This window comes from Cydia amplana, chromosome 18 (assembly GCF_948474715.1).
Source record: "Cydia amplana chromosome 18, ilCydAmpl1.1, whole genome shotgun sequence".
Lineage (NCBI taxonomy): Eukaryota > Metazoa > Arthropoda > Insecta > Lepidoptera > Tortricidae > Cydia > Cydia amplana.
The window spans coordinates 12,246,071-12,271,881 of record NC_086086.1 but is presented as its reverse complement, the minus strand read 5'-3'; the positions used below and the strand labels follow the sequence as shown (position 1 = coordinate 12,271,881).

Below are 25,811 nucleotides of genomic sequence, written 5' to 3'. Positions count from 1 at the left end.
CGTGATGTTTGATGTATTATAATAATTATGAGTAATATCTTAAATGTTATCTGTAAAGATTATTTGATAATGATTCCCATCTAATAATGAACACCGCTTTTATGGGAAATTTTAAAATAATAAATTACAGCGTCACATCTGTTTAATTATAAATGATCAATTCATTTTGGAGTAATGAATGGAGAAGCACTGGTGGCCTAGCGGTAAGAGCGTGCGACTTGCAATCCGGAGGTTGCGGGTTCAAACCCTGGCTCGTACCAATGAGTTTTTCGGAATTTATGTACGAAATATCATTTGATATTTACCAGTCGCTTATCGGTGAAGGAAAACATCGTGAGGAAACCGGACTAATCCCAATAAGGCCTAGTTTACCCTCTGGGTTGGAAGGTTAGAGATGGCAGTCGCTTTCGTAAATACTAGTGCCAACGCCAATTCCTGGGATTAGTTGCCAAGCGGACCCCAGGCTCCCATGAGCCTTGGCCAAAATGCCGGGACAACGCGAGGAAAAAGAGAAGAGAAGAATGTAATAATTAGGTACAATTTTTTTGTAAATTCTTCTTCTTTTCCTTTGCCTTATCCCACATTAGGTGGGGTCGGCTCTCCTTATCCTTAGGCGCCAAGACGATCTGTCTTCAGTTGTCGGGTCGGGTAGTTGGGTTTTTTCTAATAGTTTGGCCATACTCGTCCACCACGTCAGAGGGGGCCGTCCTTTACCTTTTTTGCATTCTGGCAGAGCCAGCGCTTTTTGCACGACATGGTCGTCGTCTCTCCGCATAACATGGCCGTACCACCTTAGGCGGGTTTCCGTAAGTTTTTCGGAGACGGGAGTGACTTTGAAGCTGCCTCGAATAAATTCGTTTCGTATCTTATCTATTCTTGTAACTCCACCTGACCATCTAAGCATTTTCATTTCGGCCACATGTAACTTTTTGACGTGTGTTTCTTTAACGGGCCAGCATTCAGCCCCATATAGCATTGCTGGTCTCACTGTAGTTTTGTATACCTTGCCCTTTGTACGTATGGGCATTCGTGGATCACAAAGGACTCCGGTGAGTGTCCGCCATTTTTGCCATGCGATATTGATTCTGTGGGAAACGTCTACTTCTACATTCGCGTCATTTGTTATAACCGAGCCTAGATATTTAAATTGGTTAACTTTTGGTACTTGTGTTCCATCCGGGTAGTAGAGATTGCATCTGTTTGCCACATTGCTATAGTTGCATTCAAGATGTTCGGTTTTCGATCTACTTACTCGGAGTCCCGCGTTTTCTAAAGTAGTGATCCATTTGGTTAGAGTTGTTTGCAGGTCTTCGGCACATTTGGAAACAAGCGCGATGTCGTCGGCATATAGGGGGTTCCAAGGTAGTTCCTGCTGAATGGGTTTCGTGATATAATCCATGACTATATTAAATAATTGGGGGCTTAACGCTGATCCTTGGTGGACTCCCACTTCGACCGCGAAATCTTTGCTCAATCCGGTAGGACTTTTGACTTTCGTGCGGATGTTGGAGTATGTGTCCTGAACCAAGCGTATGTAGTCCTCGGGTATTAGATGTTCCCTCATTGATTGCCACACAAGTCTTCTCGGTATCCGATCGAACGCCTTTTCCAGGTCTATGAATATAAAGTGCAAGTCCTCCTTATTTACGCGATGTTTTTCCGTCAATATTCTCATGGTCTGTATTGCGTCTGTGGTCGATTTTATTGGGGTGAAGCCAAATTGATTCGGTGTAATTACGCAGATGTCCATAAGGCGTTTGTTTAGTATGCGCTCCCACAGTTTAAGAGTATGTGAGGTTAGTTTTATCCCCCTGTAGTTGCAGCAGTGAGTTATGTCCCCTTTGTTCTTGTAAATTTTTTTTGTAAATTACACACCAAAATTCTTCTTCTTAGTCGGATACTCTTGTCAGAGCAGTCGTGGTCATTGGGGTCGTTGTACGGCTTTTTTCGTTATTTCCCGCCATCCTTCTCTATTTTCTGCATTCCGCACGCACAGATTTAAAGGTGATCCGGTGAGATTTTTAACTTGGTCGGTCCATCGCATTGAGGGCCGCAATCTGGGTCTTGTGCCACCCACTCTGCCCCGAACAACAAGCCTCTCCATGGCGTCGTCTTCCCTGCGCGTAACATCACCGAAGTAGCTAAGGATGCGAGAGTGAACGATTGCCGAAAGTCTTTGTGTAACCTTGAGCTCCTGGAGAATGGATATATTAGTGCGACGCTGAGTCCACGATATCCGCAGCATCCTTCTCACACCAAAATTAAATAATTTTATAGCAAACTCGTTCGCGTTTTTCCTGTAGACATCGCAAATTTAAGGGAATCTAAAAGCAATTTTGTACGCAGCACCTTTACAGGCGGAATACAGGTTTTCAGTTCTTGAGATTCAAATGAGAAAAACGGGTTATATTTAATATATACGTACCAGAGTCGTTACCTTTTTTAATGCATTGTCCACAGAAGTGACCTTTTCTAAAATTTGTTTGACTCATACAGCAGAAAGTACTCAACTATACTGGATCAACCAAATCTTGACAGTAGTAAAAGGCGGCAAATTTGAAAAATCGCGGGTTAGCAACACTGTGTTCGAATAATTCCAAAATCGCGTGTCATATGTGTGTTATCTGTGGAATGTGGATCGTGAATGACAGCCATCATCTTATTGTTTACATTCTGAATCGTTTCTATTTCAAGAGAAATTTCTGCTGCCACCATTAAATACCAAGATTATGCATGACCTCAAGCAAAGCTAAGGTGCCTACAATGTACAATCATGCTCGTTGACGGTAATCATTACTAAAATTTGAGGTTATGATAATTCACTCGAACTGACGTATGAAGGGCGGAAAAATAAACAAGTTTTGGTTCGATGTACATTGCTGCTTTTCTTAGAGCAATTCTGCTCTTTGAGTGTTACATGGTGTTACCCTACTTTAATTTGCAGTACATTGCTACTGACAAGATTTGCTTGACGCACTATAAGATAGTAATTAGCAATAGGAACTCGAGATTGTCAAGCAGCCGCCAACGCCATACTTACCTTTTTGCAGCTTATTATAATTTCGCGTGTTTTATTTTTCTCATATTTCGTTAAAATGGAATAAGATCTATCAAATGACACTAATTTTACCGAAATCGGTTAATGGGCTAATGAGTAATTACTAAATGAACACTGAAAATAGGGGTCATTTTAGCTCCTTTTGCGTCGCTTCTAGCGTAGAATCAGCGCCATCTATCTCAGCGGCACGTACATTTCCGAGTAATGGCTACTTTCCTCTATACACTGATGTTATAACTATACATATAGGTGATATAGGTATTATAGTTACAGAGATATAAGCCACCGCGCCATAACACTTTTCGTTACACTGGTTTTTGGTTCGGCACCTTCAAAATCTAATATAAAACAAAATAAACATGAAGGATAAAAAATACAGTAAAAATAAATAAAATAAACTACTAAATAATATTGCGCTAGTTTCCGTCCATGCTCTAGTTTTCGTCCACTTGACAGATTAGCAAATAATATATTTGACATTTAATTTTCTACTTGCGTTGCGAAATATCTTTTTTATGTAGATAGATATATTGTTTAGACGTTAAGGATTCCAACAAATCCAAATTTGTGCAGCAATGTAGGTTAATATTAAAATTTTGTCAAGTGGACGAAAACTAACGCACCTACCCTACTACGAGTATTATTTAGGTTTCAGGTACAATTCACGGTTCGGTTCGGTTAGTTACAGATGCGCGGACAATGGTCTAAGAGCTAGCCACGTAAATAGGTATGCAATTTATAGAGCAACGAAACCCCTCTAGTTATTATGCCATACTATCATTATTAATTAATCCGGGCGCCTGGCAGCTGTCTAGCGGTGGGTGCGGGAGTGGTTGGGCAACAAAGGGGTTGTAAAATCAATAGAACCACCCACCGCTAGACAGCTGCCAGGCGCCCGGATTAATTAATAATGATAGTATGGCATAATAACTAGAGGGGATTCGTTGCTCTATAAATTGCATACCTATTTACGTGGCTAGCTCTCCGGCTACAAGCAATGCAGGAAAAATACATAAATGTTTTTATTTCCGTCCTAATTAGGCTATTTTTATGTCTTAATTAGAAATGCGTAATCTCACATTCAATTACCTACACACTAAATATGTTGAATACTTTTTTTTCTCGAAATACATCATTTTGTAAAGTGATGGGCTTTTTAGGGTTCCGTAGCCATATGGCAAAAAACGGAACCCTTATAGATTCGTCATGTCTGTCTGTCTGTCTGTCTGTCCGTCTGTCCGTCTGTCCGTCTGTCCGTCTGTCCGTCTGTCTGTCCGTCCGTATGTCACAGCCACTTTTCTCCGAAACTATAAGAACTATACTGTTGAAACTTAGTAAGTAGATGTATTCTGTGAACCGCATTAAGATTTTCACACAAAAATAGAAAAAAAAACAATAAATTTTTGGGGTTCCCCATACTTAGAACTGAAACTCAAAAATTTTTTTTTCATCAAACCCATACGTGTGGGGTATCTATGGATAGGTCTTCAAAAATGATATTGAGGTTTCTAATATCATTTTTTTCTAAACTGAATAGTTTGCGCGAGAGACACTTCCAAAGTGGTAAAATGTGTGTCCCCCCCTGTAACTTCTAAAATAAGAGAATGATAAAACTAAAAAAAATATATGATGTACATTACCATGTAAACTTCCACCGAAAATTGGTTTGAACGAGATCTAGTAAGTAGTTTTTTTTTTATACGTCATAAATCGCCTAAATACGGAACCCTTCATGGGCGAGTCCGACTCGCACTTGGCCGCTTTTTTATTTCATTTCTTTTTTTTATCAATTTGTTCCACGGGTGTCTTCCATCCTCTTCGTCAGTCTTCTAGCTAGCATCCTCATAGTCTCATACAATGGGTACACTGGGTAGGTACCTTGTTCGTTATGCGCTCCTAGTACTTTGGATCTACTGCTACGTCTGAGAGACGGAATGAAATAGCGTTTTGGTGTTTCTATTCGTTCAAATTTCGAATGTCACTGTCCAGTGTCCACATTCATTCATTTCATAGATAGAACTCGTCAAATCGACGAATTTTCAGGTTGCGGTTCATTTATTTATTTTTTAACCGCCTTCAAAACAAAAAGGAGGTTCTCAGTTTGACCCATATGTGTATTTAACGTATCGGAACACACGTGCGCATTGGAGGGTCTGCCATCTTGTGGCCCGAATCGGAAATATAAGTCCTGCCATCTACCATCTCGTACGTTTTCTTGTGCATAGTAGGTTCTATTTTTTTTTTTTTTCAAAATTCGTTTATTTTTAACCAGTTTTTGCCTAGGTGTCGAATCCTCCTTTTAAGTTTGACACTTGTGTTAGGAGGTATTCGCTCTTTCATACAAAGGTTTATAATGGTAAAAATATGTTTTACAATATTAAAATTATAACTAAGTATTTAAAGTGGGGGGAGTATTTCTGCTATCTTATGACGTTATGATTGACGATTTGAGGTCTCCTGTAATTACTTTACTCTTTGGCTGTCCCCTATAGTATGCACGCTCCCTCCAAATGAAGTAGCGACAGCCCCCTCACGAAAAATATGGTTCGTTTAAATTTCAAATGTCCCTGTCACTTAATGTTATAGTTGCTCTGATGGCGATGAAAATTGACATTTCATTATTTTTAGTTGCAAGATACCAAAATACGAAGGCAGCTTAACAAGATTATAACAATAAACTATGTTATGACATTATGATTACAGGAACGAGGATACAGCTTTTGACCGCCCGACCAGAAGATACCTCCAACGCTGCCTTCTTGAACTGGCCTCTCATGTCCGTAGCTACGTGGGGAGAGAATCCTAAGGGCATGTGGCAAGCTGTTATATTAGATGATGTAAGTATTTACCAATAAATAACAGGTATGTAACGCATTATGGCGAGGAGCTGCTACTTTTCTTCAATGGTGCCTTCTCAAACTGGCCGGTCATGTCAGTGGCTACATTTACGGAACTCATGGTAGTGCTTCTGGGGAGAGAATCCGAGAGGCGTGTAGAACGCTGTGATTTTGGATACCTATAATGTAAGTAAGTATTCAATGATAAAGTGCCACTTCGTCTTTTATCAAAGGCTGGACAATATCATGTCTTGTTCCCTGCGCTACGGAACAATGCAATTAATCTACTAGCACAACAACTATACATACTGGTATACAGTACCAATTTTTAACTACGAAGTCTTCTTGCACCGCTCTCCTTTCATTCAGACATCCTTTTGTAACATTTATTTCCCTACCTAAATTATGAGTTGATGGAAATGGGATGCATCTTACCTTAATTTTTTTAAAGTATTCGATGTTTTTATCATAATAATGTACCTACGTAGTTCAAGATGAAATATTTTAATACCATGATTTAAGTATGAGTTTAACGATATGCTTTGGAAAATAAAATAAATTAAACAGTAGTTCAAAGACCTTGTATAAAATTCTTATTCGTATTTACTAAAATGCTGAAATAACTGAATGTGGAACTTGAACTAACGTAAGAATATTATTATAATTTCCAGACTGACGAAGCTAATGTAGGAGAAGTTGGAGAAACGACATTAGTCATACACGGGACGAGCGAGACACCGGCTCACATGAAACATTTACTTAAAGATGACATTTCAAATGGTGACACTAACAATGAGAACAATATGAAACATTTACTTGAAGAAGTAAATGAAATTTCAAATGAAAACATATTTAATAATTTTTTAAATGTACCAGAGAATCATGTTCACGATGTTGATCCACCGTTGCTGACAGCCGTAGAGAAGCAGTTACTACGGATGCATCACAGGAAAGTGAACAAGGATCGTGGCTTGTAAAGTGTCATTTCGTTTTTGTAAAGACAAACTATTTTTTTTCTTCCAAGCTTTAGTTCTTCCAAGTATAAAAAAATAACTACTACTACCTACTCCGCTGGGTCAGTGACCAAAGAATCTTGGACTCAGACACAAGAGAAGGCCTTTGTGTAAACAGGTCTTAAGAGAGAGGAAATGAGGGCTGAATTTTAGTAAGGGGTGGGAGGAGGTACTATTTATGGCAGGGATAGTAACATATAATATCAAATATGGTAGGCTCTAGGTATTGGAAATGGACATATCAATACAGACGTAATTGTATACTATTGTATGCCACAATTGTACCCAATAATCAATAGATTACAGATGTTTATGTACCTACAGACTGTAGGCTACAGTACTTAACTATTTAGTACGCATGACATTTATATACCTTTAGTTCGTTTTTTTTAGCATTAGAAATAAGGTAAACAATCTTGATGGGTCTTTTAATTGAAAACCACATTTTAAAAATAAGTTACGGCAAATATGTAACAATTATGAATCTAATACGATCATTTATATTCTTCTGCTTTCTTAAGTATTAGTTACTGATTTTTAAAAAGCGTTTTTCTATTAAAAGACATGTCAAGATCGCTTATCTTCTTTCAAGTTCTTTCTAATGCTAAAAAAAACGAACTATATCTATACGTTATATTTATCAAAAAAATCAAAGTAAGAATTAAAGATTGAGTTTTTTGATTCGATATAGGCAAACTTCATCTTTATCGAATCAAAAATACCACCAATATCTATATATCTAACCTGTAAATCAGGTACCTAAGTATTCATTGAATATGTTAAGATAAACCCAAACGTCTCTAATATCCTAATCAATACCCAAAACAAATGGTTTGTTCCTGGTTCGTCGTATTCCTGTTTCGTCGCATTCCTGTTTCGTCGGATTCCTGATTCGTCGAAATATCAATATGAAATGAAACTATGCAATTACCGTGACTTCACCTTTGTTTTTAATATCAATTGAAAACATATTTACAAACGAAAAATTCAAACAAAACTTAACAGCAAACTTATATACCTACACAAACAAGAATACGACGAATCAGGAATCCGACGAAACAGGAATACGACGAACCAGGAACAAACCAAACAAATTAGGTAGATAAGTATATAAGTATAACTCATGTAGTCGCTTAATTGTTTAAAAAATAATAATTTACTAACTCACATTTACTTATAGACGGGTTTAACGCGAAATTTATTCAATTACTTACTTTTATTTACCGACGTTTGTGAATGTGAGTTAATATTTGTTCAAAACGCGAAAGTTTTAAATATAAAAAAATATTTATTGTTTTTTGTGTATCGCGAATGGGGTGAACGGGAACTTGAAATAAATTGTGTAATATAACACATAATTTATAAATTAAAAAAGTTTTAATCGCATATTATTATTATACACGTACAATAGCGTATTTACCACGTCTAACAATGTACCTAGGTACAGTTCCGCTATAAGTGTAATATTTTTATTAAAAATAAATTGGCATTTTCAGTCTTATTTATTTCCTTCCTTCTCTTATTTCCTACTTTACCTGATACCCCAAATCTCTTAAATCTTCCACCATAAAATCGTCTTTATATTTTTCAATTTTCGAAAGCCACTCTTCACACGTGACTAGATATTTGCAATGTCCTCCATATTCCGCTGGCAGGTACTGAGGGTGAATATGTTTGTGGAGAGACTCTAAATTTGAATGGAAGTGTATTCTCTCCCAACCCGCTTGTGGTATGAACTGTTTGAACATCGGAAGTATATAGTTGAACAACCAGTTGTAGTTGATAATGTGCAGGCCTTGGAGCAAGAGCGGGAACGCCACCTGTAAAGTTATGAGGCCCTGGTAAGTTCGGTGTTGCAAGTTAACCCTTTAGTGTCGGCCGCATTCCCCTGAATTCTCCGCCAATGACGTTTGGGTTTCACATTGGGTTTACATTCCCGTTGCGAGCCTGAGTGAGTGAAATATTCAAGAACCAATGTAACGGCAGCTTAAAATACTCCGTAATCATGTATGATACGAAAGCGTAGTAATATTGGTTATATTGGGCGTCTGAATAGCTCACGCTTTATAGGCGGTTGAAATGACGCATCGGTTCATTCTTTAAAATCCTACTCTTTCTTGTATACTGCAATAGAAAGAGATATTCATCGCTAATACATAACTATATTATTGTATAGCGATGAATGAGTGAGTACTTGAGTGTAGTATGTAGTGGATGGCTCAAAGCAAAACAAAGATGCTTCTGTTGTGTTATGATTGCCTGGTAGTTTGGGTTTAACCGTTAGTCTCGGTGGGAATACCGGTTACTTTTTTGTTTGCACACAAATAAAAACGGTACTTTCAGTTGTTTTGCTTAGCAGTTAAAATGAAATCAAATTACATAGGATAGGAATAGCGAGTTGGCACTTCATTTATAATACATATTTATATTTTTGGAGTTTAATCGATTTTCATATACTTATTCAAAGCCCGGGGTATGAAAATTTACGAGGAGTAAAATCAAACGTTACGTTTTACGTTATGTTTCGTGCACACTTATCTTCCCCTAGTAATGCCCTAATCTTGCATCCCCTAGCAATCAATGTTATTCACCGCGGTATTCGGAAAACACGATCCGTTCTAGACTAGAGAACGATACGATATGTACTTAGATACGTTGTAGTTTAGATTGTGGAAATCGTTCAAGAGTATCTCCAGAATCAAATAAATGTCAAATTGGACAGGCAAGATCTTAAACATATAGTTGTCGTATCTTGGTGATGTCTAATAGACATCTAATAGATGTCTAGTTCAAAACCCGAATCGGGCCCTCAATGTCAACAAATAACAACTGCCAACTTGCGGAGTTTTTGATCTTAAATTTTATAAATTACGATTGAAAATGCAAAAGTGAACAAATAAATCGTAATCACAACTTTAATTGTTATCATAGAAATAAGGATGATTTTCTTATATATTTTGCCACTTTGGCCGTAACTTTCTATTTGATGCTGAATGCTCAGTAAAAATCGAAAAAAAATCTGTAACTAAGTTGTTCAACGCCCCGCCGGGTGATTCTGAATCGAGTTACATATTAGCATTCTAGGTTATTAAAATACCACCAGAAAATAAATAGCTCATACTTACTCCCAACAAGCTGGCGAATTGACCCGCTGTCTTCAAATTCAAATATCTCATATGTCTAAGACCGAGTCCCTTCAGGTCTATAACAATGGTGACCCCAAGAATCTGCAGCCTAGGCTGCATAGCGCATATTTCATCCAACAGCAACGCACAGCGAATTAGGTCCTCTGCCGGGGTATTGTCCATATCCCACTTGCCTTGAGAATATAAGGCGAAACAGGCAATCAATAATACAAAGGGGCTTATTATATGTTTACTTCCGTATAACCAGTTTTAAAAGAAGACGGTCTTGGTTAATTTTGTCGATTTTGCATTATCTTATGGAAAAATTACATTCAATTATGGATGACGAGTCTTTTTTTTTGATTATGTAGAAAAGGGCAAGTAGACTGCTCACAATATCTAGTTTGACTAAGAGCGAATTACTTACAGTATTTTTGGACTAATGCTTTCTTAATAGCTCTATTTTATCTAGGCAATAAACGAAAAGTTTCCGGGGTGTCACGGATAAATAAAAAAAAAACCGGCCAAGTGCGAGTCGGACTCGCGCACGGAGGGTTCCGCACCATCAACAAAAAATAGAGCAAAACAAGTAAAAAAACAAGCAAAAAAACGGTCACCCATCCAAGTACTGACCCCGCCCGACGTTGCTTAACTTCGGTCAAAAATCACGTTTGTTGTATGGGAGCCCCACTTAAATCTTTATTTTATTCTGTTTTTAGTATTTGTTGTTATAGCGGCAACAGAAATACATCATCTGTGAAAATTTCAACTGTCTAGCTATCACGGTTCGTGAGATACAGCCTGGTGACAGACGGACGGACGGACGGACGGACGGACGGACAGCGGAGTCTTAGTAATAGGGTCCCGTTTTTACCCTTTGGGTACGGAACCCTAAAAAACAACGGGTTGCACTCCAGGAGTGCTGGCAGAAGTGAAAACTCAATCACTATTGCAAAATGTCTACAGCACTGTATAATTGAGGTTAACGCCATCTAGCGTTAGCGTTAATTACTTGAAACCCCTAAGCACATCACTGTTAGTACTCGAGTTATATTAATACCAGTTAGAGCGAAACACACTAGATGACTAGATGGCATTTAAATCAATAAAGAAAAACTTAATGACATTAGGTACATGTAACAGTTTTTCATGTAATTCCTTATAATAATGAATAATTAGGTACTAATTCGCCCGTGCCATAGAATAAAACTGTCACCGATACGATACGTACAATCGCCATCAGATATACCGGAGCGACCAAGGTACTCACAAATATCTGGACACGCCTGTATCTCTATAATAGAGGCCTAACAGATATTTTTGCCGTGTTCAGATATTTTTGTGCCCCCCGGCCGCTGGGATATACCTAACTGCGACTGTAGGGTTAGGTGGCTTGTAGACTGAAAATTTAGGTTTGTTATTACCCAGTCTCATGATGGTAATTCAGCCATTGTCAGGGTTGTGGGGAAAAGTGCAGGAGAACACGTCTTTGACGCGCTGCAGGCCGAACGCATCAGAGTCGTACAACTCGGGGTTTTGTGAAACTGTGTGCTGTTACATTGTGCTGCATAAGCGAGTAAGAGCTGAAAAGTTATATTTGTTAATTACCCAGCCTCATGATGGTGATTCTGCCATTGTCAGGGTTGTCGGGGAAGGAACACGTCTTTGACGCGCTGCAGGCCGAACGCATCAGAGTCGTACAACTCGGGGTTTTGTGAAACTGTGTGCTGTTACATTGTGCTGCATAAGCGAGTAAGAGCTGAAAAGTTATATTTGTTAATTACCCAGCCTCATGATGGTGATTCTGCCATTGTCAGGGTTGTCGGGGAAGGAACACGTCTTTGACGCGCTGCAGGCCGAACGCGTCAGAGTCGTACAACTCGGGGTTTTGTGAAACTGTGTGCTGTTACATTGTGTTGCATGAGGGAGTAAGAGCTGAAAAAATATATTTGTTAATTACCCAGCCTCATGATGGTGATTCTGCCATTGTCAGGGTTGTCGGGGAAGGTGCAGGAGAACACGTCTTTGACGCGTTGGAGGCCGAACGCGTCAGAGTCGTACAACTCGGGGTTTTGTGAAACTGTGTGCTGTTACATTGTGTTGCATGAGGGAGTAAGAGCTGAAAAAATATATTTGTTAATTACCCAGCCTCATGATGGTGATTCTGCCATTGTCAGGGTTGTCGGGGAAGGTGCAGGAGAACACGTCTTTGACGCGTTGGAGGCCGAACGCGTCGCAGTCGTACAACTCGGGGTTTTTTGAGCGAAAATCTTCGTAGCGCACCATCTGAAATTATTAAAAAAATCTTTTAGTTTTATTTAAATAGTTATAAAAAAAATAGATCGGAAAAATTGACGCAAATCATGAAGACTACAAAAAAAATCGCAGTAAGTATTCGTTTCTGATCGTCACGTTTCAGTAAGTATACTAATAAATATTTTTTCCATTTGTGATGAATCGCAAAAACAAAAATCTGGGACATTTTTCGGGTCCAAATTTCAAAAATAGGATGTTTCGGTTGATATTTTTTTAATTCGCAGGATCGGAAATTAATTAAAATAATTAAGCAGGTAACAATGTTATCTTTAGTATTTTCGGGTGATATATTTACCTACGTCATTTATGAAACTATACTTGGTCAACCAGATCTTGACAGTAGAAAAAGGCGGCAAATTTGAAAAATGTAGGCGCGAAGGGATATCCTCTCATAGAAAATTTTAATTTCGCGCCTTTTTTAGGGTTCCGTAGCCAAATGGCAAAAAACGGAACCCTTATAGATTCGTCATGTCTGTCTGTCTGTCTGTCTGTCCGTCTGTCCGTCTGTCCGTCTGTCCGTCTGTCTGTCCGTCTGTATGTCACAGCCACTTTTCTCCGAAACTATAAGAACTATACTGTTGAAACTTGGTAAGTAGATGTATTCTGTGAACCGCATTAAGATTTTCACACAAAAATAGAAAAAAAACAATAAATTTTTGGGGTTCCCCATACTTCGAACTGATTGACTCAAAAATTTTTTTTTCATCAAACCTATGGTATCTATGGATAGGTCTTCAAAAATGATATTGAAGTTTCTAATATCATTTTTTTCTAAACTGAATAGTTTGCGCGAGAGACACTTCCAAAGTGGTAAAATGTGTGTCCCCCCCCCTGTAACTTCTAAAATAAGAGAATGATAATACTAAAAAAAATATATGATGTACATTACCATGTAAACTTCCATCGAAAATTGGTTTGAACGAGATCTAGTAAGTAGTTTTTTTTTATACGTCATAAATCGCCTAAATACGGAACCCTTCATGGGCGAGTCCGACTCGCACTTGGCCGCTTTTTACTGACAAGATTTGGTTGATCAGCTATATGTTGCCTCATTAATAAGCAATTTAAAAAAATAAATGTAGGTCCTATATCCTCAAAAAGATATCCGTTAGTTGTGAGCCATGGTTTGGACTTGAAGATTTTCGACTATAGCTCCGTGGTTTAACGTTTTACGACTTTTACGGTACCTGTACCTAGGCCTGAGAAAAAGGTCACCTATGTATAAAACAACGCAAGGTTTTGCAGGTAAAATGACGTTGACCTATAAATTGGCTCATACACGAACATATTGTACCGATTTCTAAATTTTCTAATATAATTTAGTCACCATAGTCACGATCGCGACGACTCAATGAAACGTGCGTGGAAAGAGGAATTACTGTTTATCTTGTGCAACAAAAGAAAACTCATCCCACATAATTTTACATTGTCGTAGATCGTAGATTGTTTACTAAATATTACATAGTTGATACTCCTACAAATTCAAGTTTAAAACAAAGCAAAGCATACAAAGCAACACAGGTTATGGGCCCAGTAGCCAGGTACGCTTGTAGCAATAGGAAAATATATCTTTTACAATTTTAATTTTTTTGAAGTGAATACTTCTTTAGCGGCGCTGTGCACTTTTTGAGGTGGGGAAAAAAATGTTAAACTCGCGACAGGTCACGTGACCGACAGATTAGACAGATTGAAAATTCGTAAGACGGACACGTGACCTGATCGAAAAACTGTTACAATGTCATTGAGTTTTCACTTCTGCCGGCACTCCCGGAGTGCAACCCGTTGTTTTTTAAACTCATCTTTCTCCTATATCCCGATTATTTCTTACCAATCTATGTGCCAAGGCGGGAATAAATCTTCGGCACCTCAGAAATCTCAATAAATACGCGTCGTCCGTCCGCCGCGGCCGACATGCCCCCTTTTCTGCAACAAAACTTATAGAGCAAACACCTCTTAGTAGACATGGAGCCCTGGTGTATCGCACTAGTCGGTACACTATTTCTACTAGTCCCTATTTCCCCACTAGTGTTGCCATTATACAGAGTGTCACTGTTAATTGAAAATTTTGTTTGAGCCACATTAGGGTTACGAACACGTTCATAAGCAAAACTGCTTTCAAAGGTTTACAAAAGGCATGTAAGATGTAAATTTTAAATATTTTCGCACTTTTGAATAGTTACAAATAAAATGGGGTTCGTTTGAAACTGCTGATAATTATATATTTATATAGTACTTTACATAGATACCTACTTCCTTATGCTTCGAGCAAAACATTCTTGGTCCATCGTAATTGAGCGTTTTCCAAAAAAAAATGTATCATTTTGTACATTCACGCCTCATTAGGGCTTGCAAATATTCGAAACTTTCAGATATTCGAATATTCGACTTTTTCTGACGACGTATTCGAATATTCGAATAATTATTCGAATATTATAAAAAATAAGAAAAGGAACGAGAAATCGGTTTATTATCGTTTTATTCAAAAGCTTTTTTCACATATTGCTAAAACTAAGGATATTTGGCAGAAATCCACTTAATTGACTAGATTTTATCATCCTACTATTTATAAGATGCCCACATTTCTAAAAACAAGTAAAACGCCAAAATATAAATATATAATATAATAATATTTCGCGTATTTAATATTTCTAGATAAAACTTATTATAAATGCGTCTTTGCGTGAAATAATATAACTTTAACCATCCAAACACCTAGGAATGTAAGATATTTTTTTTTAGTAGGTACCTAATTATTTTCCGATTTAAATTAACTTGTAATCACTCAGAGGCCTGTAAAAAGGCCTTTAATTTCATTGTATTTTGAATCTTTATTGACTTTATTTGTTTTGGCAAGTTATTATTCCTAATGGTCGGCTAATTATATAATATTGGAATATTTAAGGGAAAAAGTTAGTTGAGTGCTGGGTGGATTATTCGTCAGCTAAAGGTGCATGGTTAGATTACCAAGTTGGGCAGGTTTGGTATGATTAAATTTGAGAATTGCGATAAGTGGCAAGGTTTAGACTTCAAAAATTCGCTTAACGTACGCTTATACTGAATAAACAGAATGACCCTTTAACTTAAAACTTACGCACCGTAAAAATAACATACTTTTTGATTTCGTTTTCTTTTAAATTGAGTTAGGTTTCACTGTATTCACGAAGTCTATCGAGAGGAATACAGTAAAAATATTATTTCCTTCGTATTTGGGTACCTACCCTTCCTCATTCACTGTAAATACCCGTAAAACACACAGAAACTGTAACTACAGCGGATGACATAGATTTTTTTATTGTAAAAAAAATATTCGAATATTCGAAACCTGAGCGGCCGAATATTCGAATATCAAAACAGGTCGAATATTCGACAAATTCGAATATTCGAATATTCGAATTGCAAGCCCTACGCCTCATACATGAAAAAAGGTGTCCCAAAATTTTGTATGAAAAAATATTTTTCCAGTGCGTCACGTTCATACAAATAAAAAAAATATTTATACAAAAATGTCACGATCTGGAAAGGAAATCTTGGGACACATTTTTTCATGTATGAGGCGTGAATGTACAAATGATTCTGAGTAAACTGAGCCCTAAGAAGTCAATATTTTGGAGACATGAATGAAATGTAAATTTTTTTTGGAAAACGCTCAATTACCAAACCTCTAATTTCCAAGGTATTTTGTTCATTAAAATGGAGAGATTGGAGAGTGGACGCACCAGCTTAATGATATTTTGATTTTTTTAAATATGAATATAAAATAATTTGAAAATATTTGGAAAAATAATAAAAACTTCCACTTGAATGAGAGTCCTAAAATTTCAACTATAGTGAGAGCAACTGACATGTAGCGAACTAAGGACATGGCGCCATTTATAAGTAAATACTTGGACCGGCTAACCCCATTGAAGAATCTCCCAATACCTACCATTCAGTTCCCCCCTTTTCAGCTCCCTACCTTTAAGCAACCGCCTCAGCTCTTCAATAGCTGAGTCCCTGGTATCGGGATTCTCGTCGCAATTCCTTCTTGAGAATTCCTCGAACTCGGCATCTTCGTACCTACTCACGTCGGCCTGGAACGCTATGTCTATGAAGGGCATTTTATAACTGAAAGACAAGGTATTAAATTAAAAAGAAAAACAACACAAACGGATGAACCAATTTTGATAAACGAAAAAATTTTTAATGTCTATATCTGCTTTTAAATAAAAATCCACATCTAAGCTCGTTTAAGAACAAGGGTGCCACAGACAGACGCGTACAAAAGCGGCCAAACGTATAACATCCCTCTTATTTCGTCGGTGGTTAAAAATGTTAAAATGTAAGGTATCAAAAAAAATCGGCCAGGATCCTACACAGACCAGAGGTATGCACATTGCACTCATATACACAGAAAAACACTCTCACACACGTTCAACTTTAAACGCAACGATTTGAAACCTCTGTTTCTCTCGAGGTCCATTAAACATCTGATACTTGTGTTGTGTTACTTGTGTTAAACTTTAAAGTACAAAACAATGATAAGGAAGCGATACCATAATTAAGTTATATATAGATACCTAAATAAGACTCGGGTCAGTTTTGTTATCGACAAAAACATGTTGCGCATGACTAGTTATCAATTTAATCGTTCACAAACGAGTTTTGTGATATCGTCATTACCTACATATAAATAAACTATCGAACTTGTATTTAATCGACATTTAATTTGGAACAATAAGTTTCTTATAAACGCCGGTTTGTACTAATTTCGGCTCTTAATTCTAGAATCTAGAATTTTTTTCTAGGATTATTTATGGTCTAACTAACATAACACATTTTTACATTTGTTTGTACTGTATAGGCTTGTGAGACTTATACGACTAGGTAGATTGACATATTTATTACACGCGGACTGATAGGTATTATATTGTACTCAGGGTTGGGCAAAATACTGGCTTCCACGTATTTGAAATACAAATTACAAAATACATTTTTAAAAGTATTTGAAATACAAAATACAAACTACTTTGGTGACGGGTATTTGAAATACAAAATACAAATTACAGTGTTTAAAATAATGTATTTCAATTACAAAATATACCTTTATTTATTTTTTTGTTTAGCATTTAGTTTTAACGTTAACGAATATCCTTTCATATAAACTTATAGGGTCATTGCGCTAGTTTTCGTCCAGCTCTAGTTTACGTCCACTTGACGAAATTTAAATATATACCTACATTCCTGCACAAATTTGGACTGATTTCAATCCTTATGTCTAAGGCGTCTAAGCAATATATCTGTCTACATATAACAATGATATTTCGCAAAAAGGAAGCGCTGGTGGCCTAGCGGTAAGAGCGTGCGACTTGCAATCCGGAGGTCGCGAGTTCGAACCCCGGCTCGAACCAACGAGTTTTTCGGAACTATGTACGAAATATCATTTGATATTTACCAGTCGCTTTTCGGTGAAGGAAAACATCGTGAGGAAACCGGACTAATTCCAATTACGGCCCTAGTTTACCCTCTGGGTTGGAAGGTCAGATGGCAGTCGCTAAAAAGTAGTGCCAACGCCAATTACTGGGATTAGTTTCCAAGCGGACCCCAGGCTCCCATGAGCCGTGGCAAAATGCCGGGACAACGCGAGGAAGATGAAGATTTCGCAAAAAGTAGTAAATTAAAAATGAAATATATATTTGATAATCCGTCAAGTCGTCGAAAACTAGTGCATGGACGGAAACTACTGCAATGACCCTATCCCCTAGATTTAAACGAAAAGTTCCACGCAGAAGTTGACCTAATATAGATCCAGTATCCAGCCAATGAAAATTGTATCTCGGCTGGATCGGAGGTTCGCGGTAGGCTCACAGCTTGTGCGAGAGATTAGACATTTTAGGATTATAGAATTTAATAAAATGTATTTATAGAAATGTATTTTGAAGCTTGAAGTATTTGAAATACAAAATACTAAATACATGTGAGTGCAGTATTTGAAATACCAAATACAAAATACTTTTGAGGTAGTATTTGAAATACAAATACAAAATACTAATTTGTATTTCAAATACGTATTTCAAAAACATGTAATTGAAATACTGCCCAACCCTGAATTTGTACTACATATTGTATCTTTTTTTAATATTTTTATTTTATAATTAAATACGTAGGTATATATTAATATACCTACATATTTAATTATAAAATAAAAATATTAAGTAGCTAGAACCGTGTAATCATTCACATGGACACATAATAAGTTAACTTTATTCATCTAAATACATACATGCACATAATATTTTAAATAATTTAGGTTGTACAGCTACAGGATGGCCAAAAATACGTTGTAATTTTAACAGAGATTTGTGTTTTATTTGGCTTTGGTTACCAAGTATCAAGGAATTTCATTGAAAAATGCAAGGAATCCCTTCATGGTAACAGAATGCAAGTAAAAAATCCATTTTAATATGTAAAGGCAATGACTCAATAAAGTAAGGACAAGGACATAAAACAAAGACGTGTAGCCTACACGTGTTAATCGATGACATACAACTCCTTTTTATTTCTGCTTGCAAACAACACACCTATTTGTTTTATATGTATAAAATAGTTTTTGCCATACCAACTGGTAAAGCCTCCCTTGATTGTTCAAAAACTGATAGCAGAGTTGAATTTTATTCACATGTGAAGCAAAGTGATCAAATGCAAATTTTGAGTGATTTTCTTATGTTTGCTGGAAGAATTGACTTTTAAATTATTATTTTGAATGATACATTTTTAAAAACATTCATTTGGATTTGATTTGTTTTGATTTTGTTTCATATCTTTAGAGTTAATATTTTTTTCGGATTGGTGTGGTGAACATTTTTGTGCTCCACTCGGGGGCAAATTTTGTTTAAACCTCGTGCTTTGATACCCTCGCAAGTCGCAACGCTCAAGATTCCAATTTTGGAGTCTTCCACGTGCTCGGGTAACTTTGCCCCCTTATAAAACAAATAACTATTATGAGTATTATTACATAATTTAATTTGCGTTATTTTTAGTCCCACTACTGCCATATGTATTTTATGTGGATATAGAGGCCACGAAAAAAAAATAAACAATTAGATAGGTAGCCTATGTAAATTTAATTAAGGTGGTTCGATTTTCATACAAATGGTGCGTTTTGTAGGAACTGTAGGGCGCTATGGAATTAAGTCATAGTACCTACATAAGTATATGTATTTAATTTTTTTTTACTAATTTTAAAACCAGCCTAATCGTTTACTTAGACAGTCAAGTATTTAACTTACCTATGTAACTGTATACGAAATACCATATACGAAAAATCCTCGTGTGTTAAAAAAAATCATTCCGCTCCGAAAACAACCAAATCTATTTAAATACGTATTAATTAATTCATCGCCACAGACGTTAATTTTCTTCTCTCAACTATTATTTACCACACCACACTGTATTTATTAAAGTAAAATTTTAATTGTAATTAAATAATTAGACTAGGCTCGCATAAACTCGCGACAGTCTTCCAGTGCGATCGACAATTACTGACAACTGTGACTGCATGGCCTAGTGGATAAGGGTTATCAGTATGCCTTCCGCGTGATGACCCTTGGCGATTCTTTCAAGTTGACTACCTCATATAGACTTCGCATAATGCAACTCTAGGTCAACACAGCGACTGTCATCGAATGCGATCGACAATTACTGACAACAGTGATTGCATTTCCTACTATACGGCTACCATCAGTTTGTCACTGACATTTAAACGCCGTCAAGAATGTAATTTACTTTCTATACATCTCGCTCGTACTCGCATATTAGTGCAAATGAGATGTATAGAAAGTAAATTACGTTCTCGATAGCGTAAATGTCAGTGGTACGGGCTCTGATAACCCTATACCCTACCACTAGGCCCTAGCTAGTGGATTAGGGTTATCAGTGTGCATGTCTTCCATCGACTGTCTTCCAGTCTGTCGTATTGCAGGATCACTAGTCCTAATGCTCCATCTAGTAGATGTCATCTGTGTTTTAAGTGAATCACGCACCGTACGACTCACACTTGGTCCTTTGTTTTCTTTTTAACTGCAGTTTTGTATATACGGAATATAGATGGCGTTACGCTAAAATTAATGAACGACGCAGAGAGAGCAGGTGACCCCCCCTTTCATACAATCAGTCTATATGCAGGGAGGTCACCTCTACCCTCTCTCTGCATCTGACTAAAGTAAAAACTGACTCAGATAGTAATAAGCGGCCAAGTGCGAGTCGGACTCGCCCATGAAAGGTTCCGTATTTAGGGGATTTATGACGTATTAAAAAAAAACTACTTACTAGAACTCGTTCAAACCAATTTTCGGTGGAAGTTTGCATGGTAATGTACATCATATATTTTTTTTTAGTTTTATCATTCTCTTATTTTAGAAGTTACGGGGGGGGGTCTCTCGCGCAAACTATTCAGATTAGAAAAAAATTATATTGGAAACCTCAATATCATTTTTGAAGACCATACCATAGATACCCCACACGTAAGGGATTGATGAAAAAAAATTTTTTTGAGTTTCAGTTCTAAGTATGGGGAACCCCCAAAAAAATATTTTGTTTTCTATTTTTGTGTGAAAATCTTAATGCGGTTCATATAATACATCTACTTACCAAGTTTAAACTGTATAGGGCTTATAGTTTCGGAAAAAAGTGGCTGTGACATACGGACGGACGGACAGACAGACAGACAGACAGACATGACGAATCTATAATGGTTCCGTTTTTGCCATTTGGCTACGGAACCCTAAAAACTATGTCTCTGAAGTAAAAAGGAGAGTAGCAAAATTGTTGTCAGAAACGTCTAGGCGGTCTAGGTAAGTAATTAAAAAAATATTCCACTAGAAATCTGGTTCAATATTGAAAAGATTTGCAAGTTTACCTATAGTAAAAAACTGTTTCCTTACTGTCCCCAGTTTTTCATGCGGGTTTCACCTATTAATACTTGAGAGTGATTCTTGAGGAAGGATTTGGTGTATAATATATAGGTACTTCAAGGTTTTGTGTAAATTCGTTACCCGTGCTAAGCCGGGGCGGGTCGCTAGCTAGTTAAACATAAACAAAACTTAGGAAAAATATGTTGTTTTTCAGAAAATCAAACAAACTTTTTTCTAAATATCACGTTTAATTTCAGTACATTTAGGTTTCAGTATTAATAATCAACAAGTACCTACCTGCATTCTTAAATTTAGTAAAAAAGTAAAAAAAAAGTATCAGTACATTCATAACTTAAAAATAATTGGTCATATGGAGATATTGGACAATTAACGTCAACCATATGAAAATAAAATAGGTACCGACGTAAAACTTACCTACTCTTATCAAATCGTCAGGTGACAAACAAAACTCACTAAGTACCATCACAAGTTCATAGCCATAGTGAATCATATTAGTACGAAAAGAAGGTTGATTTTTGTTTAAATATTTTATAGTAATTAGTGACTTTTGCTTGTCACCTGACGAAATCTTAAATAAACCAATAAAAAAAAATTAACGCCCTTCCATTAATCGACATGTCAATTATATGAGTAACACATAAATGTGAGTTCAACACACACTGGTAATAGCGTTCAGATAAGATTTTAAAGAGTTACACGAACATACATATAATAACATATTATATCTATGTCTGTTAAGGGGCCCACTGTTGATCTGTCCGCCGAAAGATATCGTCCTGTCAGTTTTTCGGAACTGTCAACATTTTGCGTTTAAGGCGCTAGACGCCGTTTTTGGCCGAAAACTCTAACATTCTAGAGTCTTCTTAACGGTTCAACAAAAAAATATGAAAAAAATATATATGATTTTACGTTTTATGTACAACATTTCTAACGTTTGACTTGTTCCCTATGACTTATAGTTTTTCCAAAAAAGGAACATTACGACAGGCCGTTTTGCGACTAACTTTGCCTATTTCTAGTAAACGGTTTATTCGATTAAAGTTATTTTTAAACTAGAATAATTGTTTTGACAGATACTACAAATGCAACGTAGAATAATGTTAATAAATTTTTTTTTTTTTAAGAAATCGAATATTTTTCAACATTTTGTGCGTATGTAGCTCGAAAAAGGCGTGGCCGGCAGTCATGTGCTAGCTTTGAGGAGGCTGTGTCGCTCGTCGCTCCGTGCCTTCCTTGTATTCTGCATGCTTGTTCTGAGCCGAGGTGCAATAAAATTGGAGTTATTGTGGCCAAAGATTAAATAACTGCAGAATGTTGATTTGGTTGTGACGCGCTTTAGCGCGCGCAACACGGTGTTTCGCAGCCTATTATTACGAACGTAATGACAATATTTCCACTTATGCTTGAGAAAGCTTCATTTGAAATATATAAAAAATGTTTTCGAACATGCGCCGACATATTGCCATTAAAATTTAACGTTTTTTTATAAAGTTCAATTTCTAAAAAAAAATTGATCATCATTGGCAATTTATGTTGTAGGTATATACTATATAGTTTGATTCAGAAACCATTACATTTTTAGGATTGTTACCCATTAAAATGATGTTAGTTTATTAAGTAAATCTGGGGGCACGGCAGTGCCCCCGCCAAGTCGAGCAAAAAAAGAGGCACGGCCGTACCATCCTTTTCTCGAAGCGATTCAGGCCATTTTCGACGTCCTGTAATTTTGTGCTGGCTGAAGCTAAAACCCTGAATTTTCAGTAATATATAGGGCTAAACATGCTTAAGATATATTCTCAAAAACATTCAATTTGAACTAGTAGTTTAAGAATTATTGTACGTCAAAGTTCCTTATTTTCGACACTGACACACTCACTCACTCACCTACGATCATCATAATTCTAAGGTACTTCTAGTATATCCACAAGCTTCAAATTTTAAACATAAGTAGTTATTAAATTTAATTTTAAAACCTAAAAATATTGCAATATCAGTCACGTTTTAAAGATCTAAGAACTGCATAAGTAAGTTTGTAATCCCATATAAAAATTTGCTATTACAAAGTTACTGTTGCAGTTCCTACAAATAGTAGGTAGTAAAGTAAAGGTACACTACGATGTACGATGTGAGTATGAATGAAGATGTGTTTCTTTATGATATGTGTATACATAGTATGAGTACCCGAAAAGAAGGACTGCCTACAAAAAGAGATGAGATCCCATCAAAAACATTACATGTAAAAAGGTGCAAGTATCGCAACGCTTCTACTACAAAAAAGTTTTGAGATGTAATGTGAAACTAAGTCGGTTATTTTAATCAGTGCCAGGGGGTGTTAAAACTGTATCAAATATATATCTTTAATTTGTAATACATATAATGACTTGGCAATCGCACGGCTGCAAACAAGGTATACGAGTATAGCGCCAACTGCACGCCTCTGGGCTGTATCTTATTCTTTGAACCTCGTGGCGGTGCAGCGATACAAAATTCACGTACGATCGCAGCGAGCGGGGTAAGCGGGTGGTGCGGGTACAGAGCGCTTAGCTCCGCCCTGACGCTCAAGGGCATTGGGCCTTCCAATCGTCTTAACTGAAAGGCCCTTTCAGTGCCGGCCCGAGCCCTTGATCAGGGTAGAGCGAAATCGGGTTTTGGCGCCCTTCAAGCGTATTTTCCACCCTCCCCCGCCCCGCTCCACTCGCGTCTTTTAAAACTTTTTTTTTCTCATTTGCCATTTTGGCGCCCCCCTTGCCATCCGGCGCCTAGAGCGGCCGCTCCACTCGCTCTACCCTAGATCCGACCCTGGGCCCTTTTTACTACATATTAGGTAGTTTTCTTGCCTAGAAATTGTAATATGTATAAATAAATTAGAGCGAGTAGAAGTTCAACTAGGTCTATTTTCTTTGTATACGGTAGGTGTAATTATAGCAACGAAAATTAAGTACCATAGATCGATATATGTTACGCTTTTGTTCATGCTTGCTTTTGATTTTTGAAGCATGTATTTTTAAAATGAGAGCGTAGTTTCGATTGTATGTTAGTGGGTTTTACGCAGTGGGTTCGTGTGACTCTTAAAGTACAGTGTTAGTGTACTTAGGTATCTATATTCTATACATACCTATAGTTTATATAATATTGAGCACCATGCGTTTTACGCACAAAATTACAATATAATATGAGTTTATAATATTTATAATAGGAAATAGAAGATATATTAAACAGACAGCACACAATAGTGCATTTAACGACATGTTCTTCAAGTGTTTTATTTTATAAAATTTGCTGTATTGTACTTACTAACATACATTATTTATACAGTACACGAAACAGATGTAAAATGGACGGAATTATCATAGAAGTCTGAACTGTTTTTACAATATTATTAATATATAAATTTATTTGTTTCTTGTTAGGTACCTAACAAGAATACCTATACCATGTCCTCATCTGCTGCTGCTTAACCACATTCTGCAGCTGTATTATGGATGGTCATATCATATCCACGTGATAAAATAACTGTCACTTTTTGACACCGCGGGATAGAACGTGACGAACACCGTTTTATCACGCTGTCATGTAGACAAGAACGACCATCATATCATAGGGCTAAGATGGCCGGCTCTTTATCATTTGTTACCATGGCTCACAAATAAGTTCTAACCAATATGTAAGTGCGAAAGTGACGCATGGCATGACAGGTGATAAAAATGCGACCATGATATTAGCTGGTCTTAGTAGAGTTAGACCAAGAAAAGTCTGCAGCGATTTTGATAGCCCATGTAGTGCAAGTGTTATTTACACGTCATAAATTCATAGAAGTTTGACGTTTAAAATAACACTTGCACTGCGTGGGCTATCAAAATTGCTGCAGAGTTTTCTCGGTCTGACTCTATAGTTCGTTTGTTTTTAGCATTAGAAAGAACTTGAAAGAAGGTAAGCGATTATTGACATGTCTTTTAATTGAAAAACACTTTTTAAAAATCAATAACTATTACTTATGAAAGCAGAAGACTATAAAAGATCGTATCAGATTCATAATTGTTACATATTTACCGTAACTTATTTTTAAAATGTGTTTTTAAATTAAAAGACACGTCTAGATTGTTTACCAAATTTCTAATTCTAAAAAAAACGAAGTATACTTAGGTTTTGATTGAAGGTTTTCTTTAATTCGTCAGGTGTACCCTAACTTGCAGATGTCTTCATCAAAGCTCTTATTTTTGTAATGCTTGACTTTAATCATACTGTTTTTATTTCTTAACTTAACCTTTTTCAACTTGTCACATGAGGCTGGAATCCTCTTGTAACAGAAGCAGTTTATGTAAGTACATAGGTATTTTCAACAATTATGTTGTAGTTCTTTTTAGGTACTTTGGTAAACTGATACTTTATTTTACTATAAAATTGGGTGTTACAAATAAACTTCACATGTATGTATATATAAAACTACTTGTAATAAAATTAAAAACTAAACTAATCTAAATTAAAATACATCTAAGTAAATAAGGCCCACACGGCATTGTGCCAACGATGCTGGCAGCATTCCCTCGCTGAAC

General features: G+C 36.7%; 2 protein-coding genes across 2 annotated transcripts in view; one reads left to right on the top strand and one right to left on the bottom strand.

The window, feature by feature from the left end:
* Positions 1-6,872, top strand: part of LOC134656356 (neuroendocrine convertase 1-like) — an 89,412-nt gene extending 82,540 nt beyond the window's left edge. Inside the window, exons 14-15 of the mRNA XM_063511875.1 lie at positions 5,762-5,895; positions 6,567-6,872. Of these exons, the coding sequence (XP_063367945.1) occupies positions 5,762-5,895; positions 6,567-6,872 (440 nt within the window). The remainder of the gene's footprint in view (positions 1-5,761; positions 5,896-6,566) is intronic.
* A 1,511-nt stretch (positions 6,873-8,383) lies between these two features.
* LOC134656363 (alpha-tocopherol transfer protein-like) lies at positions 8,384-16,468 on the bottom strand. The gene is made up of 5 exons (XM_063511882.1): positions 16,305-16,468; positions 14,178-14,272; positions 12,178-12,319; positions 10,034-10,227; positions 8,384-8,728 (listed from the first exon to the last, which is right to left on the bottom strand). Exons 1-5 carry the CDS (start codon positions 16,444-16,446, stop codon positions 8,435-8,437), a joined length of 867 nt encoding a protein of 288 aa, XP_063367952.1. The 5' UTR covers positions 16,447-16,468; the 3' UTR covers positions 8,384-8,434.
* Between the last annotated feature and the right edge of the window lie 9,343 nt (positions 16,469-25,811).

Bases quoted from the DNA above. Each gene is read 5' to 3' on its own strand.
- LOC134656363 (XM_063511882.1), bottom strand. From the start codon at position 16,446: ATGCCCTTCATAGACATAGCGTTCCAGGCCGACGTGAGTAGGTACGAA. The intron at 10,228-12,177 runs GTAATTAACAAA...TATATTCTCAAG, and splicing joins AATCACCATCATGAGGCTGG to GCAAGTGGGATATGGACAAT. The intron at 8,729-10,033 runs GTAAGTATGAGC...ATAACTTTACAG, and splicing joins AATTCGCCAGCTTGTTGGGA to GTGGCGTTCCCGCTCTTGCT.